The 20,425-nt window shown below is 42.4% G+C and overlaps 3 protein-coding genes across 3 annotated transcripts; 2 read left to right on the top strand and 1 right to left on the bottom strand.

The window, feature by feature from the left end:
* The first annotated feature begins 7 nt into the window (after window positions 1-7).
* On the top strand, window positions 8-4,789 carry LOC146556728 (toll-like receptor 7). The gene is made up of 2 exons (XM_085250343.1): window positions 8-1,349; window positions 1,621-4,789. Exons 1-2 carry the CDS (start codon window positions 1,335-1,337, stop codon window positions 4,765-4,767), a joined length of 3,162 nt encoding a protein of 1,053 aa, XP_085106469.1. The 5' UTR covers window positions 8-1,334; the 3' UTR covers window positions 4,768-4,789.
* A 426-nt stretch (window positions 4,790-5,215) lies between these two features.
* Window positions 5,216-10,801, top strand: LOC146556727 (toll-like receptor 8). Its single transcript, XM_085250344.1, has 2 exons — window positions 5,216-5,346; window positions 7,525-10,801. Exons 1-2 carry the CDS (start codon window positions 5,344-5,346, stop codon window positions 10,630-10,632), a joined length of 3,111 nt encoding a protein of 1,036 aa, XP_085106470.1. The 5' UTR covers window positions 5,216-5,343; the 3' UTR covers window positions 10,633-10,801.
* LOC146556726 (uncharacterized) lies at window positions 7,001-13,888 on the bottom strand. Its single transcript, XM_085250346.1, has 3 exons — window positions 12,113-13,888; window positions 7,599-7,680; window positions 7,001-7,077 (listed from the first exon to the last, which is right to left on the bottom strand). Exon 1 carries the CDS (start codon window positions 13,834-13,836, stop codon window positions 12,544-12,546), a length of 1,293 nt encoding a protein of 430 aa, XP_085106472.1. The 5' UTR covers window positions 13,837-13,888; the 3' UTR covers window positions 7,001-7,077; window positions 7,599-7,680; window positions 12,113-12,543.
* Window positions 13,889-20,425: the final 6,537 nt, after the last annotated feature.

The raw sequence follows: 20,425 nt of genomic DNA, 5'->3' as shown, positions 1-20,425 counted from the left end.
AGTTTCAAGTGTGTTCAATAATTAATTTTTTCTACTTTTCGCTCAAGCTTTAGTGGTGAAAGTGCTTTTTGCATTAAAGATGATGATGGCCTATTTCACTTACAGTACAGGGCTGGAAAGAATGTTTTTGCACAGCTTGAGAACGAGTCACTGTGCATTATGTGTATGCATCTGAGTAAAACGAAAAAGACAACAGCCAGCAGCTCAGTGAGGCTATAAGCATAAAGGTGCTTAAATGCCAACATAGTGAACTCCTGGTCAAAATTGACCTGATGATGCTCACTGATCACTTCGATTTAGGATGACATGCATGTTTATACTTGTTTTATGGCAAACAACCATCTAAACTTAAATTGCCAACCTAGTGAGCAATGAATTGAAAAAACATTAAACCAATCCATCTGTCCATCCATTGCTCAAACCATGTTCTAAACCACTTATCCAGCTCAGAGTGTTTACGCCAAACCATTTGAAATATACGGATATTTCCCAGGATACATGGAAATTTTAAAATGTTAGTTGTGCTTAAGGAAAATACAGATAATGATTGAAGTTGATCTCTGCTTCAAATGTTTAAAGCACTTCATCGGTAGTTCTCAAGACATTTTTCTATAAACCCAAATTTAACAAGAGGTATGCTGACCAACAGGAATACCTAGTATTGCTAGAATAGGTGTAGTAAATCACACCATTTCACTGTAAAGACAGACAGCTAAACAGTCTAGCTACTGTAAATCGGTAGGAACTGTACCTAAAACCACTGAACATATTTATTTATCTTAAATTTGGGTAGGTGAGACTGAATGTTAGTCATATAGTCACAGATAACAAAAAAAAAATATTCTGCTTGATGTTAAAATAACTTCACCACCATGTACAGTGATAAAACCCAAACCACACCACAGGTTTCATTTTCCCCTAAAATTTAATGAGAAATGAAACTCTTCCTTTCACTGGTTTCAGTTGAATAATAACTTGTAACTCATCCAGCTGTGTTTTATAATACCATGGAATATCTGCCATACAACAAGAGTCAGAGTATTAAACTTGCTGTATCTTATTAAAGGCACCTCTTTACAGTAGCAATAGCATAAATGCACCAATAAGCCTTTTCACGATGTAGTAAAAGATGAAATATTTGGATGTTTGTGGTTTGTAAGAAAGTAGGAAGTGATGCCGGCTAATTCTACACACACTAGGCTAACACAGACACCTGTTACTTTCATCGACCACCTCAGGAATGTTTGTTAGTGTTATACTTCTTTCAGTACTCCATCGAACCAGACAAGACAAGTCAGAGCTGGACTCTTTTTTTTTGTTTTCTCACATAAACAATGTTTCTCCACCTGGTGAGTATGATTTTTATATACTCTATAGTATCAGAATTCATAAGCTGTCAAATGTAGTTTGGCTTAGAAGTGCTATTAACTGTTGAGAAGTAGAAAATCAAATGCGAGAGAATGCTATTTCCTAATTGTACAGTAAAGTAAAGTATAATATGCTGGCCATGATTACTAAAGTTGCTGATTTTAGCGTCCCTTGTTATGATTTGCATTTATAATGTGCTGTTACAGTATTATTAGATTTCTACTAGCAAACCTTTCTCATGTTTCCGTGCAGATGTGTGTGGCACTGCTCACCCTGTGGTCTTGTCTCCCTATTTTGGCAACTGGCATCTATTACCCGAAAACTCTGCCATGTGATGTTAACGAGATCAACAATGGGAGTGAAGTGAAGGTGGACTGCACTGAGAGAAGCCTCAAAAAAATCCCCCATGGAATCCCGAGAGACACAACAAACCTGACGCTCACCATCAACCATATTCCGAGTTTAAACTCCACCTCCTTTTACGGTTTGGAGAACTTGACTGAGATTGACATGAGGTGCAACTGTGTGCCCATCAAAATCGGACCCAAGGACAAGATGTGCCTGAAGAGTGTGACAATTGAGGAAAATACTTTCAGCAGACTGAACAATCTGCGAGCGCTGTATCTAGATGGCAATCAGCTCTACAGTATACCTAAAGGCCTGCCTTCAAATCTGATCCTTCTGAGCTTGGAAGTGAATCATATTTATTATCTTTCTAAAGCAAACCTCTCTGAGCTTAGATATGTTGAGGTGCTTTACCTTGGTCAAAACTGCTATTTTCGTAACCCCTGCAATGATTCCTATGATATAGAAGACGATGCATTTTTACAGTTTAACAATTTAAAATTGCTATCTCTTAAATCAAATAACTTGTCTTTCATTCCACATCAGCTACCCACTACTCTGAAGGAGCTGTATCTCTATAACAATAACATTCAAGAAGTCACTGATGAAGACTTTAAAAATTTAACTAATCTTGAGATTCTAGACATTAGCGGAAACTGCCCCCGGTGTTACAACGCTCCTTTTCCATGTAGCCCATGTCCAAATAACGCACCATTGAAAATCAGCAAGACAGCTTTTAAAATGCTGACCAAACTAAAAACATTACGGCTGCATAGCAACTCCCTTACAAGTGTGCCTTCTGAATGGTTTGACACCACAACTGAGCTCAGAGTGCTGGACCTCTCATCAAACTTTTTAGCAAGGGAGCTAGAAATCACTGCTTTCCCCAAATTCCTGGGTAAACTAGAAGAACTTGACCTTTCATTCAACTACGAGCTTCAGAAGTACCCTCAAACGCTAAGACTGAGTTGCAGTTTCTCCTCTCTGAAGTCTCTCAAAATTTTCAGAATGAAAGGTTATGTGTTTCAGCAGTTAACTACAGAGAGTATCGCTCATTTAAAACCTCTACCGAACCTGGAGGTTGTAGATTTGGGTACAAACTTCATTAAAATGACAAAGCTTAGTATTCTGATGGAATTGAAAAGCTTTAAAATAATCAGCCTGTCTGACAACAAAATATCGTCTCCCTCTGATGGCCAAATTGAACTTGGTTTGTCCGGAGGAGAAACCTCGGACTGGTCTCCGATGTCTTCCGCTGCTGAGTACCAAAACAAAGACGTGAGAGAGATTCATTATTTCAGATATGATGAGTATGCACGAAGCTGCAAATACAAGGACAAGGAACTTGGAGTTATTACATCCTTCGTCAAAAAAGAATGCAGTCAGTTTGGCAAAACCCTGGACGTCAGCAGAAACAATATATTCTTCCTGCATTCACGATTTTTAAACCTTACAGAGCTAAGATGCCTCAATCTGTCTGGAAATGCAATGAGTCAAAGTCTGAATGGTTCTGAATTTACTTACCTGGCTAATTTACAATATCTGGACTTCTCATGGAACCGTTTGGACCTGCTATACTCTACCGCGTTCCAAGAGCTGAAAAATCTGGTCATCTTGGATATAAGTAACAACAACCACTATTTTGAATCAGAAGGTCTGACTCACATGCTTAATTTCACTAGGCATTTAAAAAACCTCAAGGTACTCCTGATGAATCACAACAAGATCTCTACTTCCACTAACACAGAGCTGGAGAGTCAATCCCTAGAAAGGTTAGAGTTCAGAGATAACCGGTTAGATGTACTGTGGCGAGATGGGAACACCAGATATGTCAACTATTTTAAGAATTTAGTTAATCTGACTGTCCTTGACATCTCTCATAACAACCTCCCTTTTATCCCATCGGACGTATTCAGTGGTCTACCAGAGAAGCTATCTGAGCTGTATATCAAAAATAACAAACTAAAATCCTTTAACTGGAAGAAACTGCAACTTCTACACTCATTGCGAGTCTTGGATCTCAGTGGAAACAGCTTGACTACTGTTCCAGATGTGTTATCAAACTGCACCACATCTCTTGAGAAACTAATTTTACACAAAAACCAAATCCTAAAGCTTACACCAGATTTCCTCAAGGGTGCCTACCACTTGAAATATCTAGACCTGAGTTCTAATCACATCCAGTACATTGAAAAATCCAGCCTTCCAGATGATGTTCTTAATCATATGGACATGTTACTTCTTCACCAAAACAGATTCTTGTGCACTTGCAATGCCACCTGGTTTGTCACATGGCTCAACAGGACTACAGTAACCATACCTAGATTGGGCACGGATGTTACCTGCGTTGCCCCAGGGGCACAAAGAGGTCGTCCAGTCATCTCAGTGGACCTTTTGGCCTGCCAGCACCACTACCTGTCAATCATCCTCTCCACCCTAATGACTTCCCTCGTCCTCATCTTGGTCACGCTGTCCATCTCCAGCCATCTCTTCATGTGGGATGTCTGGTACATCTACCATTTCTGCAGGGCCAAGCTCAAAGGCTACCGCCGCCTGTATTCCCAGAGCGCTGTTTACGATGCCTTTGTGATCTATGATAAGGAGGATCCAGCAGTATCAGAGTGGGTGACGAAGGAAATGTGCGCTCATCTTGAGGAGTGTGGAGACCGCCGACTGACGCTTTGTCTTGAGGACCGGGATTGGATGCCCGGATGCCCCCTGATTGACAACCTCTCTCAAAGCATCCACAGGAGCAAGAGGACTGTGTTTATTCTCACCAAAAAATACATCAAAGGGGGAAACTTCAAGACGGCGTTCTACATGGCTCACCAAAGGCTAATGGATGAAAAAAATGATGTTATAGTGCTTATATTCTTAGAGAAAGTGCCCTGCAATTCAAAGTACTTGAGATTACGAAAGAGGCTGTATAAGAGGTCTGTGCTAGAGTGGCCAACAAATCCTCAAGCCCAGCCATACTTTTGGTTCAGCCTGAGGAGTGTATTAGCAACCGAAGGTCACAAACAATACAACAATCTCTTCAAAGAGACACTGTAAAGAGAACAATATGCTGGAAAAATGCAGTTTCTTCTCTCTAGATTGCTTTAAATGTACTCCTGTATATGAATTATTATATGTGAATACTGAACTGTTGTAATGGGAGCAGTTTTATTATTAATGAAATATTAATAATTAATGATGTGCTAATTTTAAACTCTGTATTCAAATTATTTGGGAAATTCATTGCCACTCTTTGCGATGCCAGTGGGGGATTCTCAGACTCAGTTGGCAATGAAATGCAACATACCATGAAAGAAGGAAATGAAACAGACATATTTGTTCAATTCACACGCTGCTCCCCCCCCACAGCTCATTCTGCTGTGTACAACAGTCCCCTTCCTTATTTTGATGGGTGTATGTGAGCGTGCAGAGATGTTTAAACGGCTAATTCGACTTGATGATATACAAGATATGCACCTTATAGATTTTTAGCAACTTGTTGGGGGTTTTTTTTGGTTTTGGGTTTTGTTTTTTTGTTTTTTGTCTTTTAACCACTACCACTTATTTTTAAATGGTAGAGGAGAAAATCTGAATTCAAGATTGTCATTCAGGGATTAATACAGTACAGGCGCAATGGTAAGTTACTGAGTGTGTGTATAGTTACTTTTAACTTACTTATCAGAATAATCTGATTTTCTGCATTCTGATGTTATCTTTGATGATTTTGTCATTTTATGATTTTGTGCCAAAACTTTGTATAGATATATCTGACTCCAAAAACCCAGACTGATCATTTTATTGTGTTTTGCTTTTAAATCTGTTTTGCTTGTTTGGAAATGTGTTGACATATTCAATTAAAAGGTATAATAAAACTTGCCAGCCAATGTGTAGAAAAACATCATGGCATCATTATCGGCATTTTATTTAACTTGTTTTAGAAATCAGCACTTGGCGATCTTGAGAACACAAGCTATGAAGCCACACTTTATCTTAAACTGTCAAAGATACATTTAGCAGTCAAGACTTTCTTTTCGGTAGCACTTTATAATAATGTCACACTATTAAGCATTATTACGGTGTTAGTAAAGTATTAGCAAGTGCTTAATTCATCATTTATACATCACTGCTCTTCCTTAGTATGCCGATGCAGATATGTTTATCCATCTGTTACTGTTACGCCATGTACAGCTATCACTGCTGGACATGGTGAAATCATGTACAGCTATAATTGCTACTACATAGCTGCTAATAGTAATCATAATCAAAGTAGTGATAATATACCTGTATTTATAAATGGCATAACAGGAGAACTGATGCTATATAAATGATGAATTAACCACTTGGTAAAACCTTAGTAATACCTTAATAATGCTTAATAATGTTACATTATTTTAAAGTGATGCCCCTTTTTTTAGGTATTTCAATTCAATAAATTGCACAGGTAAATGGTAAATGGCCTGTATTTGTATAGCGCTTTTCTAGTCCCTAAGGACCCCAAAGCGCTTTACACAACCTGTCATCTACCCATTCACACACACATTCACACACTGGTGATGGCAAGCTACAATGTAGCCACAGCCACCCTGGGGCACACTGACAGAGGCGACGCTGCCGGACACTGGCGCCACCGGGCCCTCTGACCACCACCAGTAGGCAACGGGTGAAGTGTCTTGCCCAAGGACACAACGACCGAGACTGTCCAAGCCGGGGCTCGAACCAGCAACCTTCCGATTACAAGGCGAACTCCCAACTCTTGAGCCACGATCGGTATAATGAAGACATGGGACAAATGTATTTAGAAAATTTATGGGATACTGTATGTCACTTATCACTAAGTATGTGACGTGCTCCCATGAAAAGTACTTTAACAACAACCTGAAAGATTTTTGATATCTCCTATTTTTAAAATTATTTCTAGGCTGGTAATTGTACATTTTACATGTATCGTTTTACATTTCATACCCCTTACTTGCTGTTTTGATAAGTAAAAGAAAGAACAAGATTTTTTTTTTCTCACTAGACTTCCAACCTACTGCCACCTGCTGCAAATAGGACAGGTTTACAATTTTTTCAAGATTGCCTTACAATCTCATTGTCTTTTCCCTAGCTGATATTTTAACATGTCAAAACAGGAAAAGCAGTGGTGTAATAAATAACTGTGATAACATTAATAAGGGCTCTATTCGGTTTAGGTATATACAGTTTAAGTCAGTAGACAAAAAAGTTTCACAAAAAGTTTGGAAACCAGTAATGCACAGAAAAAATTACATCGATTTTTATCCATTAATATGTCACATAAGGAGTGAATAGAGTGAAGTCGAGGAGAAGTGCTCACTGCATCACAGGAAGGCCCACAGATGTCCGAGCCTGGTAGGGATGAGGGAATGAATTTGGGTCAACCTTTAACAACTGTCAGTAGATATATTAACAATGTAATATTAATACACTTTGCTTTTTGGGAAGTCTCGTAATCCATTACATGAAAATGAGTTATGAAGTTGCATATTTATTGCAAATTTAAAAAATTTTAATTTATCAATCTGAGACTTTTAGTCACATCTAAAATATAAGCTTTAAGCCGATTCTAAAAGCAAACCTAATCTGCAGACCAATATCACTGTATTTTGTGAACCCCTAATTGACATGATAAAAGTGTTATAGTAATATAATATATAACATTATATATAGTACAAATAGTGTTCTTTTATCTATTTTTTTTACCACAATAATCATGAAAAAGTGTTATAATTTTGTAGAAGCCCTTTTATAAGCTTAAGGTTATTTCATTCAACTGATTCCATCATTTTTCCACAGATTACCAAATGCTGGATGCTGTTGTTCTATCTGTGTTACCATCATGAGATCCTGCCGGCTGCATTTACACCTACCTGGATGACACGGCAGTTCCCTTGTGATGTTATATCCAACAAAACATCAAATACAGTCAAATTTGACTGTAAAGGCCGCCATCTAGAGGAAGTACCAGAAGGGATAACCAGTAATGCGACACATCTCGACTTATCAGAAAATTTTATTAAGAGTATTAAAGATGAATCATTTTCTAAACTGACAAATCTGACTCAGCTCAATCTCAACTGGGCAAACAAATCCAAGGACGGTTATGGATGCAGACTGTTGAACATTCCTGCAAATGCTTTCAAAAATCTCACAAAAATCAAGCAACTGGAACTGAGCGGCAACTGTCTGACTGAAATTCCACGCAATCTCCCCCACAGTGTGGAAACACTTGAGCTAGAAATTAACAAGATTAGCATGGATAAATTACATGACAACAGTTTTATTGGTTTAAAAAACATAACAAACCTGTTTCTATCTAAAAACTGCTACTTCTGGAATCCCTGTGGGAAGTCTGTTGCTATTATGGAAAAACCCTTTCAAATACTGAACAAACTGAATGCTCTGAACTTGTCTTACAACAACTTAACACACGTTCCTAAAGGACTACCCCAGTCAATTACAATTTTAGGTCTGGATTCCAACAAAATAGAGAACATATCTAAAGATGATTTCCAGGGGTTGCTAATTTTAAAAGTCCTTGATATAAAAGGCAACTGTCCAAGATGTCACAATGCTCGGTACCCTTGTGTTCCTTGCCCTAACGGTTCTATTCACATACATCCTGATGCATTTCAAAGACTGACACAGCTGGAGATACTGGACCTGGGAGGAAACTCACTAAATTACCTTAAGCCCTCTTGGTTTCAAAGTCTAAAGAATCTTAAAGTATTATATCTGGCATTTAATTTTTTACTAAAATCTATAACTGGTGAGGAACCATCTTTTGAGGCATTTAGTTATCTTCACAGGCTAGAAAAGCTTGACCTGTCGTTCAATTATGCTCTCGGATTGTACCCAGAAAAAATAACTCTTTCACAAAACTTTTCAAACCTCAGGTCACTGAAAACTTTGCATTTGGAGGCTTTGGTATTCCAGAGTATTGGACCAGACACACTCACACCTCTGTACAATCTAAAAAATCTATCTGCTTTGAATTTAGGTACTAACTTCATTATTTACAGCAACTCTACTTTATTCAGCCATTTCTCCCACGTAAAAATGATATATCTCTCAGAAAACAGGTTATATCCCACAACAATAGAAAGTCCACCAACTCTAACAGACAGATACAACCAGAATTCAGACCTTTCTATTTCATTTTCCATAACAGCTACTCCAAAAGACTTTAGCTACGAGATATCGGACAGGCTAATAAAGCAAGAGTGCTTTGACTCTGGACGAGTGCTCATCCTCAGCTCAAATAATCTGTTCTTCATTTCTCCAAAGCTATTTGAGGGATATGGAAATATTTCATGTCTCAACCTCTCCAGAAATGGATTTTCACAGGCACTTAATGGCACAGAGTTCAAGATGTTGCCTAATCTGACATATCTGGACTTATCTTTCAATAAGGTCGATATGGCCTATAACAACGCCTTCAAAGAACTAAAGAAATTACAAGTACTAGACCTCAGTTACAATCCACACTACTTTAAAGCATTTGGGGTAACGCTTAATTTAAATTTTACACAAAATCTACCTGTGCTAAGAGTCCTTAATATGAGTCATAATGAGATTTCCACACTGACAACAAAAGAGATGTATAGCAAATCATTAGCAGAACTTATATTTGCACAAAATCATCTAGGGAAACTTTGGAAAGACAGGGATAGCACATACAAGAAACTTTTCACTAATCTCTCTAATTTGACAATTTTAGATATATCCTTTAATGGCATTGCAAAGATTCCAGATGATGTTTATGAATATTTGCCACATAACCTCACCACACTGCGCATAAGTCATAACTCACTCAGTGATGTTAATTGGGACAAACTGCCTTTCCATCAACTTCAAATTTTGGACCTAAGTTACAATTCTCTGTCTACTTTAACAACTATTAACTCAAACATCACACAAACTTTGACTTTCCTTGACCTGAGTCATAATCACATTTTCCATGCAGACAATTGTTTTTTAAAGAGTCTAAAAAGCCTCACGACTCTAAGCCTGAGTAACAACAAATTGACTATTGTCAATGAAACTACCTTCAAATCAGGACCTGCAAACCTGACTCTGTTCCTACAAGGAAATCCATTTGAGTGTACTTGTGATTCCATAGACTTTATTTTATGGATTGAACAGAGTGATGTAAAGATCCCAAGACTCACCACTCAGGTGACATGTAACACACCAGTGAACCAGAGGAACAAAATACTGATAAGTTTTAACATTAGTCAGTGTGTAAATGCGGAACAGGCAAAGAAGATCTACGCTCTAACAACTTCTATCATTATTCTTTTCATGATTGTTTCAACAGTTGCTCACTTATTTTACTGGGATGCTTCCTATGTCCTACACTATATGAAAGCTAAGCCGAAAGGGTACAGATCCTTGAACTCGCCAGATACTATTTACGATGTCTTTGTGACATATGATACAAAAGACCCACAGGTCTCTGAGTGGGTGATGAGCAATCTGCGGGTGCAACTGGAGGAAGAGGGAGACAAGTATCATCCACTGTGTCTGGAAGAGAGGGACTGGCCCCCAGGAGTCCCACTGGTGGACAACCTCACCCAGAGCATCCAGTACAGTCGCAAGACTCTGTTTGTCTTAACAAAGGGCTACGTTAAGACCGGTGCTTTCAAGCTAGCAATGTATCTGGCCCACCAAAGACTGCTGGATGAAAATGTGGATGTGATAGTACTGCTAATGCTGGAGCCTGTCCTGCAGCATTCTCACTTTCTGCGCTTGAGGAAGCGACTGTGCGAGAGCAGTGTTGTAGAGTGGCCGCGAACAGCAGCCGCAGAGCCCTGGTTTTGGCAAAACCTGAGAACTGTCATAAGAGTAGATAATCAAGTGATGTACAACAAGACCTATTCAAAATACTTCACCACCAAGTGAAGAAGGATAATAACGAGTTTGTTTTAAAACACGTGTGTTATATGTAATTTCTCGTTTGGTTTTAAAGTGTTTCTTCTTTGACTGAACTGTTTTTAAGAACTGGTTTCCGTATAGTTGCCAAGACAGCATAATGAATTTTTGTAATGTGTGTGAAGTACATTAATAAATGAAACCATATAAAAATGTGAGGCAATTTCTGAATGTAAATTTTACAGTCTACACTCTCGTTTCAAACTTAGAAAAGATCTGTGCTGAGGGACACCATTACCAGGTTCAACAGTTCCACAAAAGATCAATTTCGAGCAAAATTGACACATCCTAAACTTTACTCCATCACAGAGTTTCCCAGAATCCACACAGTATGACTGGTTAGAACTAGCATGTTCTGTGTTTGCCTGCTATTAAATTATCCACGTGGTGGCAGCAGTGATGCAGTTGCAGCTTGCAAATTAACCCTAAAGTCAATATCCCACACAGAAACAAATCAGTTTGTCAGTAGATATATTAACAATGCAATATTAATACACTTTGTTTTTTTGGAAGTCTCGTAATCCATTACATGAAAATGAGTTATGAAGTTGCATATTTATTGCAAATTTAAAAAATTGTAATTTATCAAGCTGAGACTTTTAGTCACATTTACTCCATCGTAACGATGCCTGAATGGTGCTGGTGTTACAGGCCCCACTATGATGGGCGCGTAGCCAGATTACGATCCTGTAAAACAGGAGAGAAAGTGAGCACAGGAGACACGCTGCCGTTCGCCTGGTCAGTCTTGCCAGAATTTATTCATACAACACAAGCATATCTGCTCCACTCTTTCGTTAACTCAATTTCACAATAACTGCTCATTCCCTCACATGGCTTGTTTTCCACCAGTACATTTCAATATTAGTCCACACTACTGGCATAAAACAACAAAGGGTTTAAATGAATGAAACAAATGACAACTACACCTCTTTTCCCATAAATGAGATAAACAAAATAATTCACATCATCATGGTAGTGTCTCATCATAGAAAGGAAACTCTACTTTCAACATTACTGCACTACTTTCCTTGCCAGCATTTTTGTTGGCCGTACTCTTATTAGCGCTCTCGCTTCATATGTCCTTTTCAGACCAGTTAGATTCTAACACTGAAACAGCAAGTTTACACATGACTTCAGGCGAGCTCAGAACACTTTACACACGCGTTATACAAAACATTTGTCATGAACACAAAGCTACAAGTTTATCAGGAACTGTAAACCTAACTGGGTTGGTGCTTCTTATTATTATATGGAGTATTATACGCAGTTGCAACAGCTTGCTAGCGTTACCCAGGCATATAGCCTAGCTATAACATCTTACAGAGCTAAAGTAGCTCACATAGCGACAGTATAATACATCACATATCACAGACCCGTCTTATGTCATGAAAGTTTAAGTATCACAGTGTCCAGCTGTGTATTTCTTTATGTTTTTGACCACGTTACTGACCTGTAAAACAGGAGAGAAAGTGAGCACAGGAGACACGCTGCCGTTCGCCTGGTCAGTCTTGCCAGAATGGAAAACTTACGGCAGCTATGCACCCGACTCAGTTCCCAAAGCACGCTGCTGCCCCCTACTGTCCAAAGTGTTATACACTCTCCTGGCAACAGGGAACTTACATGACATTGTGGCTTTAAATTACACCAATAAACCAGCAAAATAAAACATGCAAAATAATCTCCATATATCACGACACTTAACTCACAATTGTGACCACATTTCTGTGTGGATCACATGCTCCCAAACAAAAAAAAAGATGGCTCCAGACATTTCAAGAAAATACACAAAAAGTTCACACTTCTTAACACTTTAACTCGCTCACCTAGAAACAGTTCTTGATCTTCATATTTCAGAGCGAAGGTATTTCGTCAGTGTGTGCATCAATATGGGTTTGTGTATGGTACAACAGTGCAGGGGAATGGTTGGTATGGGATGTAGTGTGGCACAGTGAGGGGTGGCATTCCCCAGACTGGCAGGGCCTGTACTGTACAAAGTCCAGCGGGGTTAAGTGACCCGTGTGCTCGGTAAGATGGCTGGCCCAGGGACTCGTATGTGAGAACCCGAGGGGGTTTCCTGCCCCTGGCGGATCTCCTCACTGTGGCTTCCTGAGGAGTCAGCGGTCGAGCCTCATCACCCTCAGTCATTGTCTCTGGACACTCCTCCGCATCAAGGTGTTCTGGATCAGCAACAGAGCAGTCTGCAATTTGGTTTTCACCTTGTTCTTGTTCAACTTCTCTTTCAGGAGAAGTGCCTCTGGGTTGCTCTGCCATATGACCTCCTGACCGTGGCATGTATATTTGTTTTCCAGGGACATTCTGGGCTCCTTCAATATTTCTCTGGGACTGATGCATTGGTCTCAGATTCTTTGTTTGGCGTTGAGCCTGTGGTGATACTCTGAGCCAGTACTGCACTCTGGGTGCTTCACTGTCTGAGTTTTCAGAGTTGCTGCTTTCGGGCGTCTCCATCCCATCATGTCCCACAGCAGGGTCACTCCTTTTCCTTCGAGCCCCTCTGGATGGCAATGGCCCCCTCTGCAGGTCAGGTAAGTCCACAGGTAGATTATTTACAAGGTGTAGAAGGTTTCTGTGAAGTATGCGGGTTTTAGCACCACCTGCCTCAGAGCATACTTTGTAAATGGGACTGTCACCCACTTGTTCCTTGACGACATACACAGTTTGCTCCCAGTAGGGTCTCAATTTTCCAGGTCCTCCCCTCTCACTCATATTACGGACTAGGACCCTGTCACCAGACTGGAGAGTGACTGTGTTCTGTATGTGACGATCATAATACTTCTTACCCCTTGCACTGGAGTGCTGGCTGTTCTCAGCTGCAATACGGTAAGCCTCCTTCATCCGTGATGCCCACTTTTTGGCATAACTCTGAGGTGTTTCAGATTGATCTCTGGTTAACAGGCCAAAAATTAGGTCTACTGGGAGGTGGGGGTGCCGACCAAACATGAGGTAGTGGGGTGAAAAGCCTGTGGCCTCATGCCTGGTACAGTTGTAGGCATGCACTATCTGGGGTAGGTGCTCCTTCCAGTTGCTCTTCGCCCTCTCCTCCAGCGTCCTTAGCATTTGGAGCAACGTCCTGTTAAATCGCTCGGCTGGGTTGCCCTGTGGATGATATGGTGTCGTCCTCGAGTGAGCAACCCCAGCCAGGCGTCGTAGGGCCATGAACAGGTCATTTTCAAATTCTCTGCCCTGGTCATGGTGTAGCCGCCTTGGAAATCCAAACCTGGGGATGAAGTCATTGAATATCTTCTCCGCCGCCGTCCTTCCCGACTTGTTTTTCGTGGGGTAGGCCTGAGCAAACCTGGTGAAGTGGTCGATGACTACTAAGATGTACTCGTAGCCCCCCATACTGGCTTCTAGGTGCATATAGTCCACAGACACCAGTTCAAGCGGCGCAGAAGTGGAGATTGATCCCATCGGGGCTCTGATCTGTTTGACCGGCTTCTTTTTCTTAATGCAGGGGCATTTCCTGGTCACATACGCTTCAATGTCCCTCTTCATAAAAGGCCAGTAAAAACGGTCCCTTGCCAAGTGAATGACCCTCTCTGCCCCAATATGACCCAGGTCATCATGAAGATGTTTCAGCACTAGGGGGTGGTATTGTGTTGGAAGCACAAGCTGTCTCCGCTGTCCTGCCGTGCGATACAGTAGTTGGTTTTCGATATTGAGCTTTCCCCACTCGTGCATCAACTTCCTCACAGGGCCACTGGCTCTCCTTCTGTCGTCATTCGTTATTACTGTTTTTGTTTCTTTCAGTTTGATGAGTTCGCTGATAACAGGATCCCCCCTTTGTGATGTCACCAGATCACTGTGACAGACTGTAAATGGTGATCCGTTCACCGGTGGCTCCGGGCATGTTAAGCTCAGGGCAGCAACATATGCAACGTCCTCTGTCTTTGCTGACTCACAACCCTCCCAGGCAGCATGGACAGCGTCTCCCGTGAGCTCTTCCGTACACTTTGTGAGATAGGTGTCGATGTCAAGTGGGAACCGGGAGAATGTGTCCGCATCTATGTTCACCTTCCCCGGCCTGTACTTGACATCGAACCGGAAATCTGCCAGCTCACCCACCCAGCGGTGGCCCACCGCATTAAGCTTTGCAGTGCTCAGCACATAGGTGAGGGGATTATTGTCCGTATAGACTGTGAAATGGGGTGCATAAAACAGGTAATCCCTGAATTTCTCACATACCGCCCACTTAAGGGCGAGGAACTCCAGTTTCCCTGAGTGCAGGTTATAATTTTTCTCAGCAGGGGACAGAGTTCTCGAGCCATAAGCGATGACCCTCATTCTTCCACCCTGGCGCTGATACAACACAGCGCCTAGTCCCTCCTTAGAGGCATCTGTGTGGAGTACAAACGGGAGTTCAAAGTCTGGATACGCCAACACGGGTGGGTGCGACAGAGTGTCTATCAGCTGCTCTAGTATCCTCTGGTGCTCATCTGTCCACACGATAGGTGTCTTTGATGGCAGCTGGGCCCCCTTTCCCTTTGTGAGCTTTCCACTTGTTACTGCTGGGGCGGTTTTCACATTCAGCAGCTCGTAGATTGGCTTAGCGATGCTAGAGAAGTTTTGGATGTACATTCTGTAATAGCTCAGGAACCCAAGCAGCTTCCTCACCTCACCCACTGTATTGGGTGTTTTCTCTTGCAGCAGCCTGATCGCATCAGTGTCTTTTGGGTCAATCCTGACACCATCAGCTGAGACCAGCCTCCCCACATACCTGACCTCCTGCCGGAACAGCTCACATTTTGTGGGCCGAAGCTTGACACCATGGGCTTTTAGAGACCTCAGGACCTGACGTACTCCCTCGACATGCTCGTCAAAAGATTTTGCGTAGCAGAGGATGTCGTCGAGATAAGGGATGCAGCAGCTATCACGCAGGGAATCTAACATCTCCTCCATGCTGCGTTGAAAAGCGGCTGGGGCATTGGAGAGCCCAAATGGGATCCTCACCCATTCATAGAGACCCCAAGGAGTGATGAATGCTGTCATGTGTCTGGATCCCTCTGCCATGTAGCCCTGGTGATAGGCTTTGCCTTGATCCAGGATGGTGAACCAGCTGTGGCCTCCTAGTGTGTCTATGAGGTCCTGGATGTGAGGCAGTGGGTGGCGGTCTGGTACAGTCTTTTGATTTAAAAGCCTGTAATCGATACATAATCTCAATGTTCCATCTTTTTTTCTGACACACACGACAGGTGCTGCGTACGGTGACTTTGACTTAACTATCCACCCTTTGGCAAGCAGATCTTGGATGTATTCTTTAACCTCTTTGTAGAGGGGTTTGGGCACTGCAGCATAGGTTCGCTGTACTGGGATGTTGTCCTTTAAATTTATGGACATTTGCAGGCTTGGAATACACCCTATGTCTTCGTCATCACAAGCAAAAGCTCCTGACTCCTCGTATAGCATTTGTTTCACCTTTCTCTGTTGCTCATCACTTAGGTGACTAACATCCACTGGCGGGTGCCACAGTGTAGTAGGGGACAGGTCACTCATGGAGCTTGGTGGCGGGTCAGTGTTGCCCCGGGCTTGACTGTGCTCGCCGCTTGGGCTGCCTGTTCCTATTACTCCATCAATAGCTTCAATGGTGCCTAGGACCGTGGAGCTGGGCAGGACCACCGTCTCGGTAGAGTGGTTGGAAACTGGTACCTTCACGAAGGGTCTCTCATCCTGCTGGATTGCCAATAGCCCTTCACCTATACTCAGTGGCAACAGTGGTGTGTCATCTAGGTTAGGTTCAAACAGCACGAGTGGGCTAGAGTCACTAATGTCTAAAGATACTCCACACCTAATATACGCTACTTGACCAGGATTAATAGTGGCACCTTTCCTGCCCACCTTTACAGTCGCATTCTGTTCTACTTTTGGTTTGGTCTGTATGAAGCTTACAATAGCCTCTGCCTTTGCACTGTTGATCTCTAGGGCACCAGTCAGCAGGTTGACGAGGATGGACATGATTTTGGGTCTGCTCTCGTTACTCTTGATGAGTTCTTGGATGACATTAAAACCAACCAATGGTCTTTCTAAATCTAGTCGACTAACTAGAAAAGGTACTCTAATGGATAGATCTGGATCGTTGTTGCCTTGCAGGTTTACCACCACTTCCATCCACCCATCATATGGCACTGCCTCCCCCGTGACAGCAGTTACACTGAGTTCCTCATCCATTAGTTCACTCAGTGGGCGGATCTCTTTTTCAGGTAGGTACTTGTTCTTCCAGGCGTGGTCTATGATGCTCACATTTGCCCCTGTGTCTAACATGGCAGTCACTGCATAGCCGTTCATGCTGCATTTCAATAGGGATTTTCGGCCAATCAGTGGGGCAACTTTCTCAGGTGGGGGTAGGTGGTTACCCATCTGTAAGCTCATAGACTGGTCCCTCTTTCCTAACTCTAGTACTGTGGCATCATGGGGCTGGGATTTGTCCCTTGGATTGGTCAGGGGTTGCCCCTCAGCCCTGACCGGCACTCGTTTCCCGACTGCATATTCCTTTTCAAGCAGCCAATAGCACGATGGCCTACTTCTCCACACGAAAAGCAGTGGTTACAGCTTGGCCTGCCTTGGGCTACACACTGTGGACACCCATATGATCTTTGTGTCTTTCTGTCCGATTTGGTCTTGTCAGAGGCACTCTGTTGGACAATTTGATGGGCAGCCCCGGGCACCAGGGCTGGAGCAGTGAGCTTTCTCAGTGTCTCCATGGCCTCCGTTAGAGCCTCGACCTGAGCACTCAGTCTCTGAATTACATTGTCTTTACCTTTGACTCTAGTCTCGCCCACAACGCCGGTCATTCCCTCTGGCTCTGCAACTGTGCTGTGGGCTTGTGTGAACTTCCGGCTGGCGCTACGCCCCAGTTGGCGTTTTCTCTCGTTGTCCTCCATCGTGGTCTGGATAACCTGTCTTAAGAGAGCTTCATCAGAAACAGTGGGGTTAGCCAGGAGCGGCTTCAGGTCCCGCCTGAGGTCCTCGTGCCTTTCTCCCATGCCTTGATAAACTGCGTTCAGGAACACGCCCTGGAGTGTGGAGGCATCATACTTTATGATTGAACTTGCCTGCTTGGATGTGAACGTTATTCTCTGTTTCAGTCCGATCATGCGATACAGGAATTGCTGTGGAGATTCGTTCTCGTGTTGTTTAGCACACATCAGTTCCTGAAAGAGCTCGGTGCTGGTTTTCTCTCTCAAATGGGACTGTAGGAAACTTTTCAGTTCTGTAACTGTCAGGTCTTCCTTGTTCACAAGCATGTCTTTAAAGTTTCCACCCTTGATTATGCGTAGGACTCCTCTAATTATGTCGTCATCTGTGTGTTGTTCCCTGCGACCGTCATCAATCTGTTTGCAGATACTGTTAAAACTAATGTCCGATGCAGTATCAGTTATTTGCCCACCATGTATTTTGAATTCCTTCCTCTGTAACAGGGGCAGGTCGCGAAGGGCAATCACACTCTCGTGGGCTGGGGCAGGCAGTGCTCCTGCAGCCATGTGGTGTTGCTGGGGAATCAGTGGATGTCTGATGTCAGTTGGTGGTGAGTTAGTGGCACGAGGCCCGCTGATGTGACCGCAGCTACCCGTCCTACACTGTGGTCCCTCTGGGTCAGGTGCGTTGATGCTGTGTCTGTGAGATTTGTTCTGCCCCTCCCCTGAATCTGTGAGCAGTTGGTGTATGTCAAAGTTGGGGGTTGCCACTTCGGGAGCGTAGCCACCCATGGGAGATATATGTTTGCCATTAATGTTATCACTGGCTGGTGGCATCACAGGCGTCCCTTCACCACTAGCCAGATCTTTGGGGGGTGGTCTACCCTTATCCCGGTTAGTAATAACCAAGTCAATAGTGTCTTGTAAACATAACAACATGACCAAGCCCTCATCCTCTAGCTGTAGGAGTGTGGAGCTGTTCATATAAGCAGTGATGTACTCAATACAACCTTCCTCATCGTCCTTGTTTAGCCTTTCTGAGTCCAGTTCAGCCACCGGGTCAAGGTGAGTTGCAATGTCGTATGCTTCATCAGCCGTTAGCTGGTAGAGTTTCTTTTTGATGGACCAGCTGAGTCTTCTCCTCTCGTCGCCTGACATGACTTTTGTTGCAGCCTGGTGGCGTTACCGGTCCCACCCTCTTTAGCAACACTGTCACTTTGGGTCCAATGATCACTGGATCAGCCGGACGTGCTCCTCAGACGCCGCCGATCCCGGACGAGCCCCCAGAAATCTGTTACAGGCCCCACTATGATGGGCGCGTAGCCAGATTACGATCCTGTAAAACAGGAGAGAAAGTGAGCACAGGAGACACGCTGCCGTTCGCCTGGTCAGTCTTGCCAGAATTTATTCATACAACACAAGCATATCTGCTCCACTCTTTCGTTAACTCAATTTCACAATAACTGCTCATTCCCTCACATGGCTTGTTTTCCACCAGTACATTTCAATATTAGTCCACACTACTGGCATAAAACAACAAAGGGTTTAAATGAATGAAACAAATGAAAACTACACCTCTTTTCCCATAAATGAGATAAACAAAATAATTCACATCATCATGGTAGTGTCTCATCATAGAAAGGAAACTCTACTTTCAACATTACTGCACTACTTTCCTTGCCAGCATTTTTGTTGGCCGTACTCTTATTAGCGCTCTCGCTTCATATGTCCTTTTCAGACCAGTTAGATTCTAACACTGAAACAGCAAGTTTACACATGACTTCAGGCGAGCTCAGAACACTTTACACACGCGTTATACAAAACATTTGTCATGAACACAAAGCTACAAGTTTATCAGGAACTGTAAACCTAACTGGGTTGGTGCTTCTTATTATTATATGGAGTATTATACGCAGTTGCAACAGCTTGCTAGCGTTACCCAGGCATATAGCCTAGCTATAACATCTTACAGAGCTAAAGTAGCTCACATAGCGACAGTATAATACATCACATATCACAGACCCGTCTTATGTCATGAAAGTTTAAGTATCACAGTGTCCAGCTGTGTATTTCTTTATGTTTTTGACCACGTTACTGACCTGTAAAACAGGAGAGAAAGTGAGCACAGGAGACACGCTGCCGTTCGCCTGGTCAGTCTTGCCAGAATGGAAAACTTACGGCAGCTATGCACCCGACTCAGTTCCCAAAGCACGCTGCTGCCCCCTACTGTCCAAAGTGTTATACACTCTCCTGGCAACAGGGAACTTACATGACATTGTGGCTTTAAATTACACCAATAAACCAGCAAAATAAAACATGCAAAATAATCTCCATATATCACGACACTTAACTCACAATTGTGACCACATTTCTGTGTGGATCACACTGGCAGTCATGGAGTTTGCAATTTTAGCCATAAAGTCATTGTCCGACTGAAAAATACATCAGTTTGTGAGCAGATGGATTATTAATTTAATATTAATGACTAATACAGTGTTAATTTTAAATTCCATTTTTATTCACACCGTTTTAGAGATTTGACTGGCACTCATTGGTATGCTCACTGGAGATTTTAACGTACAGCTCAGTTGGCAATGAAACTGTGACAATGTTTTGAAAGAGAGAAATGAAACAGATGTAGTTCTTCAATTCATCAGCTTCCTTCTTGGGGACATAACAACATGCTACTTCCTTCACAAACGCTATCATGTTGTTAACAGTTTGTTACTTCCTTATTTGACTTTAGTTAAAGAGTTTTCTTTAACTGTCTAGAGACAAAGAGCAAAAACTTCAAACAGACTAAATTGTTATAAATTCATGCTTTAAAAGACAAG

Source organism: Mchenga conophoros, linkage group LG16 (assembly GCF_057382185.1).
Source record: "Mchenga conophoros isolate Kocher_MC1m ecotype Shallow Benthic linkage group LG16, M_conophoros_male_GT1.1, whole genome shotgun sequence".
Lineage (NCBI taxonomy): Eukaryota > Metazoa > Chordata > Actinopteri > Cichliformes > Cichlidae > Mchenga > Mchenga conophoros.
This window is presented reverse-complemented; position numbering and strand designations above follow the sequence as displayed.

Bases quoted from the DNA above. Each gene is read 5' to 3' on its own strand.
- LOC146556726 (XM_085250346.1), bottom strand. From the start codon at position 13,836: ATGGCCCTACGACGCCTGGCTGGGGTTGCTCACTCGAGGACGACACCA.